This window comes from Aotus nancymaae, unplaced genomic scaffold, assembly GCF_030222135.1.
Source record: "Aotus nancymaae isolate 86718 unplaced genomic scaffold, 86718_ANA_hifiasm-v0.15.2.pri h1tg000020l, whole genome shotgun sequence".
NCBI classification, from domain to species: domain Eukaryota; kingdom Metazoa; phylum Chordata; class Mammalia; order Primates; family Aotidae; genus Aotus; species Aotus nancymaae.
The window spans coordinates 53,419,537-53,438,226 of record NW_026988432.1 but is presented as its reverse complement, the minus strand read 5'-3'; the positions used below and the strand labels follow the sequence as shown (position 1 = coordinate 53,438,226).

General features: G+C 42.8%; 1 protein-coding gene across 9 annotated transcripts in view; it reads right to left on the bottom strand.

Moving 5' to 3' along the window:
* The window catches only part of TMEM241 (transmembrane protein 241), a 155,718-nt gene that overhangs the window by 67,928 nt on the left and 69,100 nt on the right, over positions 1-18,690 (bottom strand). For all 9 annotated transcript variants that reach the window (XR_010343634.1, XR_010343635.1, XM_064379342.1 and 6 more), the window contains 2 exons: positions 11,542-11,611; positions 7,219-7,312 (listed from right to left, as the gene is read on the bottom strand). Coding sequence is in view for 7 of the 9 variants with exons in the window: in XM_064379342.1 (XP_064235412.1) it covers positions 7,219-7,312; positions 11,542-11,611 (164 nt within the window). In the remaining 2 variants the exon portion in view is untranslated. The remainder of the gene's footprint in view (positions 1-7,218; positions 7,313-11,541; positions 11,612-18,690) is intronic.

The window sequence follows — 18,690 nt, the reverse complement described above, 5'->3', positions numbered from 1 at the left end:
CTCAGCCTCCCAAGTAGCTGGGACTACAGGTGACCACCACCATGCCCAGCTAATTTTTGTATTTTTAGTAGAGATGGTGTTTCACCATGTTGGCCAGGATGGTCTCGATCTCTTGACCTCATGATCTGCCCACCTCAACCTCCCAAAGTGCTAGGATTACAGGCATGAGCCACTGTGCGTGGCCTAAATTTGTCAATTTCTATCAAGAAAAAAAAAAGCCTGCTGGAATTTTGATAGGGATTACATTGAATCAATTTAGGAAAAATTTCCATCTTAACAATATTGCATCTCTCCATTTTTTTAGATTTTCTTTAATTCCTCTCAAAAAGGTTTACAGTTTTCAGTGTATAAATCTGATACTTCTTTGGTGTTATGTTCCTAAATATTTTTTCCTTTTCAATGCTGTTGTGAATGGAATTGTTTTCTTAACTTTATTTTAATAAACATGACTGTTCATTACTAATATATAAAACTTTGAGCTGTGTGCACTGGCTCATACCTGTAATCTCAGCACTTTTGGAGGCTAAGATGGGAGAATCGCTTGAGGTCAGGGCTGGGCAACATAGTAAAACCCCATCTCTATAAAAAAAAATTTTGAAATAAAACTACAGTTGTATTTACTTATTTAACAGACAAGGTCTTGCTCTGTCACTCAGGCTGGAGTGCAGTGGTGGTAATAGCTCACTGCATCCACAAACTCCTGAGCTCTGGCGATCCTCCTGCCTCAGCCTCTCGAGTAGCTGGGACTGTAGGCACATGCCACCATGCCAAGCTACTTTTCTTATTTTTTGTAGAGACAGGATCTCACTATGTTGCCCAGGGCAGTCTGAAGCGATCTTGCCACTTCAGTCTCTGAAAGTGTGAGGATTATAGGCATGAGCCACCAAACGCTGCCTTCAACTATTTTTATAATTTCCTTGGGATTTTCTATATATATGATAATCTCTTTTTTTTTTTATTGCATTTTAGGTTTTGGTGATCTCATTTGTGAATAAAGAAAATCTTATTTCTTCCTTTCCAATCTGGATGCCTTTTTTTTTTTTTCCTATTGCACTGCCTATTGCATTCCTAAAAATTCCATTATAATTTTCAATAGAAGTGGTGAAAGTGAACATTCTTATGTTGCTCCTGATCTTAGGGGAAAAGCATTCAGTCTTATTCTAGTTTGTTTTGTTTTGTTTTGTTTTTTTGAGACAGAGTCTCGCTCTTGTAGCCCAGGCTGAAGTGCAATGCCGTGATCTCAGCTCACTGCAACCTCTGCCTCCTGGGTTCAAGTGATTCTCCTGCTTCAGCCTCTGGAGTAGCTGGGATTACAGGCATGTGCCACTACGCCCAGCTAATTTTGTATTTTTTGTAGAGATGGGGTTTCTCCATGTTGGTCAGGCTGGTCTTGAACTCCCAACCTCAAGTGATCCACCCGACTCGGCCTCCCAAAGTGCTGGGATTACAGGCGTGAGCCACCGCACCCAGCCCCAGTCTTCTGTTAAAGATAATGTTAGTTACAGGATTTTCACAGATTTTATCAGGTTCTCTTACTAGTTTGTTGAGAGTTTTAATTATGAATAGATGCTAGATTTTGTCATGATTTTTCTGAACCTATTGAAATGATCATGTATTTTTGTTCTTTATTCTATGAAAATAATGTACTACATTAATTTTTATATGTTAAACCAACTATGCATTCCTGATATAAATCTCACTCAATCATGGTGTATAATTCTTTTTATATGCTGCCAAATTTGATTTTCTAATATTTTGCTAATATATTTGTCCCTATGTTCATGAGAAATATTATTCATTTTCTTATGATTTGTTTTGTCTGGTTTAAGAGCAGGGTAACTCACTTCATAGAATAACTTGGGAGTTATTCCCTCTTTCTTTAGTTTCTAAAAGAATTTTTTTAAGAAAAATTTCTTTAAATATTTGATAGAATTCATTAATAAAGCCAATTGGGGCTAAGCTTTTCTTTTTCTAAAAACCTAAGAAAGAGGCTGGGCATGGTGGCTCATGCCTGTAATTCCAACACTTTTGGAAGTTGAGGCAGGTGAATCATGAAGTTAGGAGTTCAAGATCAGCCCGGCCAAGATGGTGAAACCACGTGGTGGCAGGTGCTTGCAATCCCAGCTACTTGGGAGGCTGAAGCAGGAGAATTGCTTGAACCTGGGTAGCAGAGGTTGCAGTGAGCCAAGATCACGCCACTGCACTCCAGCCTGGGCAAGAGTGAGACTCTGTCCCCCCCAGCCAAAAAAAAAAAAAAAAAAACAACCTAAGAAAGATTTTTAAATTACTACTTATTTTTATTTACTGGTTATGGATGTATTCAGATTTTTCATTTCTTCTTGAGTCAGTTTTCCTAATTTGTGCCTTTCTGGGAATTTGCCCATTTCATCTAAATCAACTAATTTTCTGTCATAAAGTTATTCAAAATCTGAAGTTCTTTACAATACACAATCCTTTTAGCTTCTACAGGATCAGTAGTAGCATCATTTCCTTCATTCCCAGTTTTGATAACTCGCATCTCTCTCTCTTTCTCTCTGAGACAGGGTCTTACTCTGTCACCCAGGTTGGAGTGCAGTAGCATGATTACAGCTCACTGCATCCTTGCCCTCTCAAGTGATCCTCTCATTTCAGCCTCCCAAGTAGCTAGGACTACAGGTATGTGCCACCATGTTCAGCTAATCGTTTAAAAAAAGTCTTTTTGTAGAGATGGGGTTTCATTACGTTACCCAGGCTGGTCTTGAATTCCTGGGCTGAAATGATCTTCCTGCCTTGGCCTCCCGAAGTGCTTTGGTTACAGGCATGAACCACCATGCCTGGCCTCTTTTCTCTTATTTTCTTGGTCAGACTAGCCAGAGGTTTGTCAATGTTGCTGATGTTTTCAAAGAATCAACATAATCTACATGATTTTTCTGTTTTCTATTTCATTAATCTCCACATTAAACTTTATTATATCCTTCTTTCTGCTTACTCTGAATTTAGTTTGCCCCTTCTTCTTTTCTAGTTTCTTAAGTTGGAAGCATAGGTTATTGATTTGAGACCTTCATTTATTTCTGATATATGTGTTTACAGATATAAATTTATCTTTGAGCACTACTTTAAGCTGCATCTATACATTTTGATATGTTGTATTTCTGTTTCGATTAAAAACATTTTAATATCCATTGTAATTTCCTCTTTGACCCACAAACTATTTAGAAGTATATTTAATTTCCAAATAAATGAGGTTTTCCTAGATTTTTTCTGTTGTGAATTTCAAATTTAACTCTGCTATGGTCAGAGAACATACTTTATATGATTTCAATCTTTTAAAACTTGGGGGTTGTTTTGACAACCAGCATACTATCTGTTGTGGAGAATACTCCATGTGCACTTGAGAAGAATGTGTATTCTGAAATCAACTGGTGGAGTTTCACATACATTTCAGTTACGTCAGCTGGTTGATAGTGTTGCTGAAGTCTTCTATGTACTTCTATATTCATGCTTTTCTACTGAGTTGTTCTATCAACTGCTGAGAGCATAGTACTGAAATCTCCAGTTACTATTGTTAAATAATCTATTTTTCTTTTCTATTACTTGTTGTTTCACGTATCTTGGGGTGCTGTTTTAGGTGTATATGTATTTAGAACTGTTATATCTTCCTAGTGCATGAACACTTTTATCATTATTAAATGTCCCTATTTTTTTCTCTAGTAATATTTCCTATTATAAAGTCTATTTTGTCTGATTTTAATATAGCCACTATACCCAGCTGTCTTATGGTAACTGTCTGTGTGGTTCTTCCATCCTTTTACTTCCAGACTACTTGTGTCTTCTGCTCTAAGGTATGACTCTTATAGACAGCATATAGCTGGGTTTTGTTTTTTAAAAAATCCAATCTGGCAATCTTTATTTTTTGTCGAGTATTTAGTCTATTCATATTTAATGTGATTACTGATATGGCTGCTAGCAACAAATCTCTTCGTTTTCATTCATCTGGGAATGTTTTTATTTCTATTTCACATTTGAAGAATAGTTTTGCTATATATCAAATCCTTGATTGACAGGTTTTTTTCCCCCAGCATGTTGAATGTGTCATTCTACTACCTTCTGGCTTCCACTGTTTTTGATGAGAAAGTAACCACTAATTACACTGTTGTTCCCCCATATATGTTGAATAATTTCCCTCTTGTCGCTTTCAAGACCTCTTTTGTCTTTCAATAGTTTGATTATAATGTGTCTAGATCTCTTTTTGTTTATCTTATTTGGGACTCATTGAACTTCTTGAATCCGTAAATTAACATTTTTCAACAAATTGATTTCTTCAAATACTGTTCTAATCCTCTCTTCCCTTCTTCTGGGATTCATATTACATATATGTTGGTTGCTGTACTTGGTATCTCACAGGTCTCTGAGGCTCTGTTCACATTTCTTCAATTTTAAAAAAAACCTGTTTTTTTAATTGAATTACTTCATTTGCTTTACATTCCAGTTCACTTATTCTTTCTTCTGCCATGTCAAATCTGCTGAGTCCCTCTAGAGCATTTTCAGTTCAGTTATTGTACTTTTACCTCCAGAATTTCCATTTGGTTCTTTCTTTTCCTTTCTGTAAATAATTTATATCTCTTTATTGAGGTTTTGTATTCACTGAGTCTTTTTGCTTCAATTCTTTAAGCATGGTTTCCTTTTGATTTCTGAATAAATTTAAATAGCTGCTCTGTAGTCTTTTTAGGCTAAATCCAACATCTGAGGACAGACACTCAGAGACAGTTCCTATTGACCACTTTTTTTATTACACACAGATCACATTTTGCTTCTCTGAATGTCTCTCATGTTTCTGTTGAGTACTGAACTTTTTACCTAACATACGGTGGCAACTCTGAAATCTGACTTTCCCCACAAGATTTATTGTTATTGTTGTTTTGCTTATTTAATAATTTTCCTGGACTAAATCTGTGAATGTGAAATCTGTCTCCCATATAAGCTACAGCTGCTGATGTCTTTACTCAAATTTTTTTCTTGTTTTTATTTTTAATTCTGGCTTCTAAGGGTCATCCTCATGTCTGCATAGCTTAGTGTTCTGGCAAAGACTGGTCAGAGATCTTGCTCCAACACCTTGGGCCAGACTGGCTTCTCTCTGCTCCTGACTGTGTGTGTGGGCTGGGGAGTACATTCAAACCTCAGGCTGTTCTCACATCTGCCCTGGCTTTTACTTTCTGCTAGCTCTTTCACGGCTCCTCTGTGTGTGTATGCAGGCTCCACTGGCCAGGAATATGTGAGCCTGTTCCATCTCTCTACTGCTCATATACACAGACTAAGTTCAATCTGAGATACATAAAAAAATAGCAAGCCCCTGATAGCTGTCTCATCTCTCAGAACTACCTACTAAGTCCCCCAGTAGACCACGGGTCCATTGCTTGTTCCAAGGAGGACTGTAAAGTCAAGCTAGTAAAGCTGCTGGCCTTTACATGTTCACATACCACTGAGTTGGCCTATATAACAGACAATCCTCCAAACAGAGTGAACCCCTCCTGGAAGCAGCAGTAAGGCTGCTGGTTTTCCCAGCCTGGTTGAACTACCACACTGACAGAGCTGGGGAGGAGGGAATGGGAGTGATAATAGGCAAGAACACTGTGGATTCATTCTGTTCCTACCCAAAGGTTAGTAGTTTTCATAAACAAATGCTTCTCAGTTTATTGTATGTCTTTGGTGAATTTTTACAAAACAAAAATGGAGGTTTTTGACAGTCTTCTTCCAGCTTTCTAGCTGTTTTTTGGGAAGAAGTTTCATCAACCTCTTCTCTCTGTCACGCTGGAAATCAGTATCTCAGCTGCTTTTTACATTCTGCTAGAATTGGAATCATTAATGCTATTAAAAAATAGACCATGTGGGCTGGGCACAGTGGCTCATGCCTGTAATCCCAGCACTTGGGGAGGCTGAGGCGGGTGGATCATTTGAGGTCAGGAGTTTGAGATCAGCCTGGCCAACATGGTGAAACCCTGTCTCTACTAAAAATACAAAAATTAGCCAAGCATGGTGGCGCATGCTTATAATCCCAGCTATTTGGGAGACTGAGTCAGGAGAATCACTTGAGCCTGGGAGGCAGAGGTTACAGTGAGCTGAGATTGTGCCACTGCACTCCAGTCTGGGCAACAGAGTGAGACCCTGTCTCAAAAAATAAAAAATAAGAAAAATAGACCATGTGGGTGAAAATACCATTAAAAATCTTATTTTCAAAGCAAAATGTTTGAGGTTTTTTTTCTGGAGAAAAATCAACCCAAAAGACACAAAGATGACTAAAAACCCAAGTTAAATAATGATTTCACTAAATTAAATTAATTAAGAAGCCTCACTCCTTAGAAGCAGCACCTAGGGTGCTACAACTTGCGTCCCTCACAGGCACCAGGAAAATGAAATGTGCCAATAGAAGAAGTGGCCCCACCACTTTTCAGTAAAGATTGGGTATCCCACAGCCACTTTCCTGCTCCTTCTGTTTCTTTGTGGTTTCCCCACCACTTTATCGTATGTTTCACCCACAGTCATTCAGATACACAGAGCTTGTTCTTAAATAGTCCCGCCTTTTTTTTTTTTTTTGAGACCGAGACTTGCTCTGTCACCCAGGCTGGAGTGCACTGGTGTGATCTCGGCTCACTGCAACCTCTGCCTCTGGGTTCAAGCGATTCTCCTACCTCAGCCTCTTGAACATCTAAGACTACAGGCACGTGCCACCACGCCCGGCTAATTTTTTTTATTTTTAGTAGAGATGGGGTTTCACCGTGTTAGCCAGGATGGTCTTGATCTCCTAACCTCGTGATCTGCCCGCCTCGGCCTCCCAAAGTGCTGAGATTACAGGCATGAGCCACCACACCTGGCCTGAACAGTCCCTTTTCTAAGGTTTCATAGAAATGCCCCAACCTGGCCATTTATCTATCTTCCTTTCTCTATCACCTTGGATCAACTGCAAGTCACTTGAGCTCTGGACACCTGCACAGCCTCCAGGAAGGAAATAAGGAGCCTATCCATGATTGCCTTCCAGGACTGTGAAAAAAATAAAATATGCCGTGTTGATAAAACGAGCAGAAGGCCTCAGAAATCATTACCTGAATGAAGGAAGAATCAGGCTCAGGGACAGTACCTAGAAATGGTCTCATGAAGCTCAAACAACTTCACATTATCCAGGCTCTGAGATCTTTGAATACATAGGCTCTTGAGAGAGAATTTCCCACCCCTCCCGTCTCTTACCTTAGCAAAGAAAATCCAGGCTGCACACTGCCCTGGGGCCAGAAGGCTTTTTAGCTTCACTGTACTGAACATGAGAAAGAATCCCAAAAATCCACTGGAAGGAGAAAAGATTCTTTCGTTAGTGAGGCTTGTCTTCCTTTAGCCAATGGCTGACTAGTTTCTGCTATATTTCACCCATCAATTTCAAATTATTCCACAACCTCTACCTCATCTGTGTTTTCTACATCTGTGATCTCTAAATGAAAATATAAAAATCTAAAAAGTCATTAAGCTCTGCTTTTCTAAGGAGCTGTGGTGAGAGAATTTCATTGGTGAGACAGGGTGGTGCAAAATTTCAGAGGTCTCTGGCTAAATCATGAAAGAAAAAAAACGGTGGAGGACAACGCCTCCTGTTCCTTCCCATAGAAGTTGTGGAGTTTTGGTGCTTGGAAAAGTAGAGCTTAAATTTTTTTCAAGCAAGGCAAACTGGCAGGAAAAGACTTGCAAAGGGAAACTTACCATATGAGAAGAGAGAGTCTGGACTAGCCTCCAGGCTCATAAGAATCTGAAGGTGAAGGCTAACTTCAGTGCCACATATGGCTGACGCCAGAAGTCCCCCAAACCAGGCTGCCCTGCCACGGAGGTATGCTTTGGAAATGATGCCTACACATGTGTGTGAATGGAAAGATCCCCACTCATGGGAACCTGAGGAAGGAGCAGCGTTTGGGGGCTATTCAGAAGTCAGGACCAACAAGGTGAGGGCACAGCAGTGGACAGAGACGTGGTTGCCTGTGCTGGAACTATTTTCAAAAATGCCCTGTGTGGCCAGTGCCAAAGCAAAGGGAGCTCCAAATGCTTCCTGCCATTTGGAGGCAGGACAATTGGGGAAGAGGTGAGACAGAGAGAAAGAGAGTGAAAGAAAAAGAGAAAGAGACAGAGAGAGAGAAAGGCTGACTTCCAGCAAATATGTGTAAGTGGTAGTTTCAGTGTGACTTTTATTTGAACTTGAAAATTGCAAAGTAAGACATATGACTGCAGTTGTAACTCCAAACTAGACAGGCAGGTCCTGTGAGGTGTACTGCATTTGCATCTCCAGACCCTCGATTGCCACTTTCCCATCTGACCTTATTACAAGCACTAGTGCGCAGCTCCAACACAGACCATAAGTTCTGAGCAGGAAAGACCCAGTCTTGGGCTGCTCTTTGTATTTTTAACAGAGCCTAACATGGTGCCTCAGTTACGGTACACATTAACTAAATACTTGTCAGGTTCAATTGGAAGCAGGTTGAATTGAACTGAACATACCTAAGGCCAAACGTCACAGAAATGTGTCTCTTCATTAGATTAGACTAGTTCACAGCCACATTCTTGGGGCAGGACTAAAGACAGGCATTAGGTTTCCCCTGTGCGTATTTCAGCCTGTTTGGCCCTGATGACCTGCAAAATTTGTTCCGATTTGCATCGGCAGTCATGGGAGACTGAACAGCTATGGATTAAGATGTCAAGTTACTCACACCCAAAAGGTAAAGAGGCCCCGTGGGTAAGCAGCAGGCCTACCCAATCACACCGAGTGCCTGCATTTCTGTTCCTCGCTATGCTCACTGACCCTCGTGACCTTAACCAAATCCCCCTTTCCACCTTTTTCTTGTCTCAGGTTCAGTTTTCTTTCTTTCTTTCTTTCTTTCTTTTTTTTTTGAGACAGTCTCGCTCTGTCACCAAGCTGGAGTGCTGTGGTGCAATCTTGGCTCACTGCAACCTCTGCCTCCCAGGTTCAAGCGATTCTCCTGCCTCAGGCTCTCAAGTAGTTGAGGCTACAGGTGTGTGCTACCATTCTGGGCTCATTTTTGTATTTTTAGTAGAGACGGGGTTTCACCGTGTTAGCCAAAATGGTCTCCATCTCCTGAACTTGTGATCCGCCCACCTCAGCCTCCCAAAGTGCTGGGATTACAAGGTTCAGTTTGCTTAAAGTAGAAATAATCATAGCAGTCCTTATCCTATCTTAATGGAAACCAGAGGCTTTTAGAACAGTAAGATTGCCTAGCCCCAAAGTCTTACTTTACTAACAATGAAACTGGGGCACAGGTACAATTAGAATCCAGGTCTCCATGGCTCTTCAGATCTCTGGACCAGCAAGGGCACTGGCACAGCAGTGGACGGATGTAGCTGCCATGCTGGAACTCTTCTCAAAAGGGCCACTGTGTGGCCAGGGCCAAAGCAAAGAGAGCTCCAACTCTTCCTGGTATTTGGAGGCAGCACAATTAGGGAAGAGGTGAGGCTTCATGGAAATGTTCTTGACCAGCTAGACAAAGAGTGAGATGTGCCAGGCGCTGGTAGTCATGAGGGTGGGGCTGAAAAGGGAGGTAGCCAGTGCTCCAGGCTCCTTTTGCTGGCTCCCACTTCTGCATCCAAGGAGGTAACAGCTTCACAGGTGCCGGCCCAACCTCTCAGACTTCCTTTCCCTCGAGTCTTTCCCTCTCCTCCCTGCCTCTAGCCACAGGAGTAGCATGATTCCACGTTGACCTGTCCTCTCGGTGCAGACTCTGGGCCAGGATAAGCTCGTGCAGGTTTGTGACTGACAGGCTTGTGGAAGGATCTGGGACTCTTTCCCATCGCTTGAGTTGTATGTCTGTGACTCATTTTTACATTACTCATGGATCTCTTATCTTTCTCTGTGCACTTTCAGCCCGTCTACCCCTTGCTAGGGAGGCAGATCTGAAAAGCAGAGGGAGGTTCTCAGAAGTGAAGGAGTCTGGGAATAAGAGACTCCAGTTAATGGGGTCTTTGGGCTACAGCTACCATGCTCCCCCAGAATCTCCCGAAAGTGACAATGCTCAGTCTGAGATACGGTGGAGCCTCTGAAATGACACAGGGAAAATCGACGCATCCCTCAAAGAGGCTGAGCTCTGTAGAGAAGCATGGGTAAAATGTAACAGAGTCAAATCAATTCAAATAGAGATTTCCAGATCTTTAGAATAAAAAAAAAGAAACATCCGATTTATCATGTTGCATTATGGGAAAGTTGCAGATTAAAAGGGGCAGAAATAGAGCCCAATTGTCACCCCACAAAGCCAACATCAATGGGCTATGAACTGTGCTGCTCTGTTCCAAATAACCAAACAATGGCTGACCCTGCTTGCCCATGCTGCCAAATAACCAGACTCAAAGGGAAACAAGTCCGCAGCCGCCCGCCCAGCACGAAGACTCACATCATGTGATTCCAGCTAATGGGCAAGGCCTAATCAATTGACAGGAACTGGGAAAGTGAATTGTGTCAGTGTTTTCCTGAATCTTTTCTAAGGTGATAAATAAATCATTCTGAGGCTCAAATGCAGAAATAAACTGTAATATTGATTCTTTTTCTTTTGGCCTGAACACAGCAGAGGAACAGGACACATTCACTAGCCACACAGCAGCTTTTTAACATTGTAAAGAGTCACTGCTTCACAAGGCGCTGTTTTATATGTGTGGGAACAGGCAACCTGACTTTTACATAGCAATTCTTCACGGTCTATTGACATGACATTTATAGTCAACCCGAGTAGATAATCATAATGGCCACCATTTATTGGGCCAGGCACAAAGCTTAGGACCCAAAGATCACACAATTAGCAACAGCAATTGTGGGATTCAACCCAGGTTGGTCTTTCTACCGTGTCAGAATACCACACATGCTTTGGGCCTATCCACAGAAGCCTTTCCACTTCTTAGCATGCTGAGGTCAAGCAGAGTGATCATGGCAGGACATGGGGAGAGGGCGAGCATATACTTCTGTGTGTTCGGATGCAGCCCTCTAACTGGCCTATATCCCTGAGTCCTTCCCAAGATCAAGCATGAATGATCACCTTGTTGTCTAGACATCTCCTAGTCATCAGTTTCCAAAATCTATTTCTCAGAGTCTTCAGGTTTGGTGGAGGTTATTTTGGAGGTTGCCTTGAAGAGCAAGAAGGAGGCCAAGGTAAAAGCTGAGCAGGTGAGATTCTGAACCTAAATCTTCCCTTGAACTTGATCCGTTTCATCAGTTTTATATATTGCAATTCTATGTGAGATTTGCTTGTGGAGGGGGAAAAAAGTGGGAGAATCCTTGGTCTTCAGCAAAGTGTGAAAACCACTTTGCTGGTTTTCACTGTCTTGGAGGAGGCACTTCCATGGGCCCAAGCTGGCCCTGAGCATCTGAGGGGGCTAAGTGACAGCCTGCTGGTGACGCAGTGACTGCTTCCTCACCTGCACCCACCACCACTCTCTCCTGCCACTCACTCGAGTCACCAGCAGTGACCCTGAACTTCACAGAGAGGAAGACAAGGTGGACAGCACAGAAAGCATTCAAATGAATAAGCTTAAGATTACCTGGCACAGCAGCTGCCATGGAATCTGTAGAAGTACAGGAATGGGAAGTCCAGGACGCTGAAGAGATCACCTGAGGGGCAGAGCAATGGTGAAACAGTGACCCGTGTGGCCTCACATGTCCCTCTGCCCCCTGCTGTCCCAGGAAATGCAAGGAGGGGGTCTTTAGCAGGCCTGTGTTTTCAGTCCCCTGGCATTAAATTGACTCTGACATCCCCAGGGATTCTGTTACTGACATTGTCTTATCATGATAATAACAGTATGATGATAATAATGCCCATTTAGTGAGAGCATGCCTTGTGCAGGGCCCAGTGCTAAAATCTTTATGTATTTATCTCTTTCAATTTTAGTAGCAACTCTGTGAGGTTTTATTATGTCCATTTAAACTGGGGCTCAGGGAAGTTAAGAAACATGGCTAAAATTGCACAACTCTTAAACTATGGAGCCAGAATGTGAACTCCAGTCAATCTAAACCTTAGGCTGTCTCCTCTCTACTAGGCAGCCAACCCTCCACAAGAGAGTGTGCAGGATAAAAGAATCTTTTTCAAGAGTCTTTTCTTCTTTTCTGCCTTATATCTAAAAAAACGTCATGAAGGCACTGCCCTGACATTTTTTTTTTTCATTTTCATGCTTAATGACTGCAAGAACAGCACGGGGGCCAGACCAACTGTGCAAATTCATTTTAGTTGGAGGTCCAAAGGGTACATTTATTTCTTGTGAAGTAAGTTCATTCTTTTAGTTCCACTTGGTGCAAGAGGAAATAATCACACATATTGGCTGCTTCTCTCTCTGGAATTTGAACTTGGTCACAAACAAGAAGTCAGGAGATTAAAAAAGCAGAAAGCCTTCCAAAAATGTCCGGAGAAAAAGAATGAAGCATTTCCACAGCAGATAGCTTGAGCCTTCCAAATCTGAAATTTCTGAATCCCCTGGAGAGTCCTGTCTTCCAGACCCTTGGCCTGTCTCTCAGTTCTGGGGGTTCGGGGAAGGGGGCTGATTTTCCTAAGTATTGCTAGTGTGTTAGGTGTGCAGTGGAACACATAGGCAGCATTTCCTTCACCATTATGCTATTACTCAAGAGTTTCAGATCAAAAGACAGGATGGGCTCCTAGGCTTTCTTGGAGACCCAAAGGATCTCAAATGATTCAACTATCTATTGGGAAGGAAAGTTCTGAGTTCGATTTCTCTGGAGGGCTTTTGAAAGTTATGACTGTTATTTTCTTTGTTTCTGCAAGTGAGTGTGTGTTTAACTATAAGGAGGGGATTTCTTGGGATCTGGTTTTCATGAAGCACAACAAGAGTTCTCGTTTTCTTTCAGCCACGATTTCTCTAAATACCTCTACTGTCAAACTGGGACATGTGTTGGTAGAAGGAATTTGTCAATGACAACATCAGTTGTCATTTACAGTGAGAAGAGCATGGATATATTCTGAAGTTCCAAGGGTGCCCTGAGGACCCCAGACCCAGAGAGTGGCCAGAGCCCTCCGGAGAATTTGTTTTGTCTCCTTGGCAGTTGTGGGCTCTTGGCCCTTTCCCAATTTTCCTCTCAGGGTGAGAGGAACTGCAGCACAGCCAGTGTGGTCATGAGGAACGGTGGAGAGGGGGACAAATGAAACCCAGGACCTTGAGGCCCCTCAGGCTGCACCCCTCTCGGCACCCCATCTTTCATCAGAAACGCTCCAGCAAGGTAAATGGGACTCACGGTGCATGGCAGCTTTTCTAGCACAGCCCACGTTTTGGAGGGGGTCTAAAGAGCAGAAGTGTGGTCAGAGGAAGACTGGGAGGGAGGAAAAGAAAGAAAGAAAAAAACCCACAGTCCTCAGGAAATAATAACCCCCAGCCAAATCCTGAAAACTGACCCCATAAATTAATGACGGAGAGAAAATAAGAGAGTAGCTAGCCCTTACCTTTGAACCATTTCTAAAACCGTCACACCTGTAACCTGCTTGACTGACTTCACACCTGTTCCTCCTAGAATTATCGAGTCCTTGAGAGTTGGGATGCTATTTTACTCACCCCTGCACCCACTGTGTGCAAGCACCATACCCAACATACCCAGCACACAGCAAGCACCACCAAATCGAGAGTGTCGGAAAGACCTGATCATCTCCTGCCTTCCCTAGAGCGAATGTTCTAGTTTCCAGCTGGCTCTGTGGTCCTCAATTTCAAGCTGACCTCAAATAGTCCCCTTTGATGCCTTCCAACTGTCTTCTCTTTTGCTAAATAGTACTCCCAAGCAGAGAGGGTGCACAGCAACCCTGGAACAGCAAATGTTAGTGACTGTGCTATAAATACCCCTGGAAGAGGTTGCAGTGTGTGGCTGGCTGGCCCCAGCCACATGCAAACTCAATCCAGGAGCCTAAAAGATTGCTGCAAGACAACACTCCTGCACCATCTAGTGCTGAACTACACTGCTTAAGCTCAAATCGAGTGGCTAAAGAGTTGTAAACATGTTTTGCTACAGCAACATGCGGCTTACGCAATGGAGTCTGAGTTGGGCCCTTGCTGTTGTATTCTGCAGTTAAAATTCCGCTGACTCTGAGTGAGCGAGTGAATCCCATTTCTCTAAAGATTATGAAGCATGAAATTGCCACGGTAAAAAGTGTGGCACGATACAACCACATTCAAGACTAACTGATATTTGAACGTGAGGAAAATTTCCTCTCATGTTCCTGCCCTCAAAACTGGCAGGAAAACAGGGGGTCGGTTCCAAGCAGTGATTAGTGCTGCCTGCTCTGTCTCACACATGAGCGACAGACACACCAGGTAACAAGGTTGTTTCTGGGTCAGGTTCCGGAGTCTCCCTGTTCCTCTCCCGTTCCCTGAAATTTCCTAGAGCTCTCTTGAACACCACAGCTAAGGGGCCTCATACAAATAGGAAATGTAAACTTGTTAACAGGGGAAATTTCCTGTTCTCTACTATACTTAAAAGAGTGCAAGGGGAAAGGTGGTCCTCTTCTCAAGGAAGGTTACGAGATTCTTGGAGCCTTGACATGAATCGTGAAGTCAAAAGGCTAAAGGGAGGTGGATTCCACCCACCAAGCAGCAAACTCTGTGGTGGGGCATGCTGAGGGCATGCAGAACCGTCTGCCTGAGTCCCACCACCATTGCCCGTGCACTCCAAAGGTGCATCTGTAAGAGAGCCCTTCTTTCCAATCAGGAGTGTGAGGAGAGAAGCTCGGTCAAAAGCACTAACCAGAAGCCCTCACACACCCTCTAGGAGAGTTCAGATAGGACTGACAACGTTACGTGCTGGTGAGGATGTGGAGCAACTGGAACTCTCACACACTGCTGGGTGGGAGTGGGAAATGGTACAAACATTTTAGAAAAAAACCTCATCTACTCTAAGACCCAGAAATCCTATTCTGAAGTATTCATCCAAAAGAATGAAAATGTTAAGTCCACAAAAAGGCTGGTATGAGAATGTTCAGAGCAGGCACAGGCTGGGAACAGCCTAGGTGAGCATCAACGGTAAACAGATAAACACACATGGTATATCCATACAACGGAACCCTACTCAGCAACCAAAAGGAACAAACTCACAATACACACAGCAACATGAATGAATCTCTAGACATTGTGCTGCATGTAACAGCCAGACACAAAAAGTACTGATGATTCCATTTATAAGGGCTTGAGAATAGACAGAACTTATCTATGGTAACAGACATCAGATCTGTAAAGGGCTTCGCAGTGTGGAGAGGGAGTGACTAGGAAGGGGCAGGAGGAAGCTTTCTGCAGTGACAGAAATGTTCTGCATCTTGATGGGGTATAAGTTACGCAGGTCCATAGATTTGCCAAAATTGATCGAGCTATACAGTAAATTATGTATCAATTTAAAAATGTTTTCAAAATACTATCAAATAACTAAGATACAAGTAATAAAAGAAGGGCATGGGGTGTGGTGGCTCAAGCCTGTAATTCTAGCACTCTGAGAGGCCAACGTGGGTGGATCACTTGAGGTTAGGAGTTCAAAACCAGCCTGAACAACATGGTGAAACCCCATCTCTACTAAAAATACAAAAATTAGCTGGTGTGGTGATGGGCACCTGTAATCCTAGCTACTCAGGAGGGTGAGGGAGGAGAATCACTTGAACCCAGGAGGCAGAGGTTACAGTGAGCAGATATCATGCCACTGCACTCCAGCCTGGGCAACTTAGTGAGACTCTGTCTCAAAAATAAAAAATAAAATGAAAAGGAAGGGGTAAGAAGAAACCAAAAAGAACTGAGCCCAGCTGTAAAATATCTGAAAGTATGAACAGATCCTTCCAAGAACACTGTCCCTATGGAGCCTGACTCTGTGTCTTAACTGTGGTAGTGGGGAACCAGGAAGACAGCTCGCCCCAACCCACACTCAGGCCCTGTGGCAGATGGTCTAGATGGCAAGTGTAACAAGCAAGTGAGAAAGAATAAAGTGCTGTCCTACCTTGCAATGGGCTAGACACCATGGGTCCAATCAGAAGCTAAGGAATGAACTGGCAGGAATTGGAGCCACCCTGTAAGAGTTGCCCACTCCCTTACAGCAAGGGAGCCCACAATCACTTCTGCTGCTGACACAGCCAGTGCCACGGCCCGGCAAAACCTTTCTTATAAGCCTGACTTTCTGTACCTGGCCTCTGCAATGACACCACCTCAGCTAGCAGGAAATGGCAATAAATCAAAGTAGCAGACAAGAGTCCTTCAAGGGCAGTGTCCCAGGACTCTCTCTGATGAATCCAGCAGGCTCCACAATCAGGGCATTGTGGAACCTGTTGGATTCATCAGAGAGAGTCCTGGGACACTGGGATGCCCACCGCAGACCCATCCCCCATCCTGCAGGAGAGGGCAGGGAAGGTGAACATCTATGTCTGTTCTTTTTCAAAAATCATGAAAATATAGCTTGAAGAAAACTTAATCCATGCAAGTATCCCTTCTGGCATAATTAGGTTCCAAACAGGTTTTCAAATGAGAGAGATGTCCTTGTATTCCCCCAATATATTTTCTTATTGAGATATAATTTGCATATTATAAAACTCACCCTTTTAAAGTGAACACTTCAGTGGTTTTTACTATATTCATAGAGTTGTGTAACCATCACCACTATCTAATTCCAGAATATTTTCATTACCTCAAGAAGAAACTGAAGCCTATTTTAAATTATTCCTTTGCCCAGGACATTCTACAGTCTTATATTTCTGACCACTTTGTATTGCCAGAGAGTAATTAAGTGTCCAAGGTATTTATGTATTGACCTAAAAGTTTAGCAGTAACTCAAGGAAAACATTAGACTGTTGGCCAAAATGTCTAAGCTATTACCAGCAGTCACCATGTTCAGAAACACATCTCCTAAACCAAAAGCAGTTCCAAACAGAAATTTAAGAACATTGTACAAAAACTTTCACTGGAGTAGGACAATTTATAATAAAGTGTAGGGGGCCAGGTGCGGTGGCTCACACCTGTAATCCCAGCAATTTGGGAGGCTGAGGCAGGCGGATCACCTGAGGTCAGGTGTTTGAGACCAGCCTGCCAGCATGATGAAACCCCGTGTCTGCTAAAATTACAAAAATTAGCCAGGCATGGTGGCGGGTGCCTGTAATCCCAGCTACTCAGGAGGCTGAGGTAGGAGAATCACTTGAACACGGGAGGCAGAGGTTAAAGTGAGCCAAGATCGCATCACTGCATTCCAGCCTGGGCAACAGAGCAAGACTCCGTCTCAAAAATAATAACAACAAAGTGTTGGATCACTTTATTGTTATTGTACTTTACTGTTACACTTTGATAAAGTGTACAAAGAGCAGCATTTAAAAATCACTTTATTGTTATCGCTTTATTGTTACACTTTAATAAAGTATAGGATCAAAGAGCAGCATTTAAAAAGACAAACCTAGAAAGAGGGTCAGGAGACCTATCCCCAGTCTCCCTCTGCTCCTCACCTACCCTGTATCATCTTGGTCACATCACTTAACCCTTGAGGGTTTCAGTCTCCACATCTGTATTAGGTTGGTGCACAAGTAATTAATACAATTTGGTGGCACCTGGGATAATCACTAAGATTCCTTTCAGCTCTGACCATCATAAGTGTAACAAATGAACAAGCACAACCTCTTAGCGGAAGGGCAGTGTGATTTCTTTAGGTAAAAATTATTCACCCAGCCAGGCGTGGCAGCTCATGCTTATAATCCCTGCACTTTGGGAGGCCGAGGCAGGCAGATCACTTGAGATCAGGAGTTCAAGATTGGCCTGGCTAACATGGTGAAACCCCGTCTCTACTAAAAATGCAAAACTTAGCCAGGCATGGTAGCAGGTGCCTATAATCCAAACTACTTAGGAGGCTGAGGCAGAAGAATCGCTTGAACCCAGGAGGCAGAGGTTGCAGTGAGCTGAGACATACCACTGCACTCCAACCTGGGCAACAGAGCAAGATTCCACCTTAAAAAAAAAAATTATTCATTCAAGTCCACTAGAAATAAGTCAGGATGTAAATGTTTATGTAAACCAAGGAGAATCTGTGAACATAACTTTCCAAAGGCCTTTGACAAAAGCACAATTCAAAGGGCAGGTTACTTAGTAGGCTCTAAAATGTCTGCTGGGTGGCAGCTGCCTGGCTGCATAAAGAAATGATAGGAGACGCAACTGAAAGGCAGCTAGCCAGCAGTATGGGTAAGCGGAACCCGCTTAGGGTTAACAGCCTGGCTTCACAAGACTCTAAGAAGGATAGACTTTGAGCAAATGACAGCAGAGGGGGGACTCAACGGTAAACCTTGGAGTTTTAAGAAGTCATCATTCACAGGAGCAGGCAGACAGTAGGAACTGCGCTTTCATATGGCAAGCAGAGTGTAATGTATTAAGAAAAAAGTATTCAAGTTATCCTTATGAGACATGGATTCAGATATGTCAGATATATCATATACAATCTAGAAACATTATTCTTGATTCACTATCAACAACTCCCTGAGGATCCTCATTCAGATAGCAGGTAAAACACCCATAGAAAGAAGCAGCTAAAAACACCAACAGAAAGCTGTTATTGCTTTGAGCACAGGATGAGAGCTAGAAGGGACCTTAGAAAGCAGCCAGTTCACCGTTCTCATTTTCTAGATGTGAAAACTGGGACCTAGAGGGCTTGGGTAACGCCTTCTGCATAGCAAGTGGTCAGTAAACATTCATTTTGTG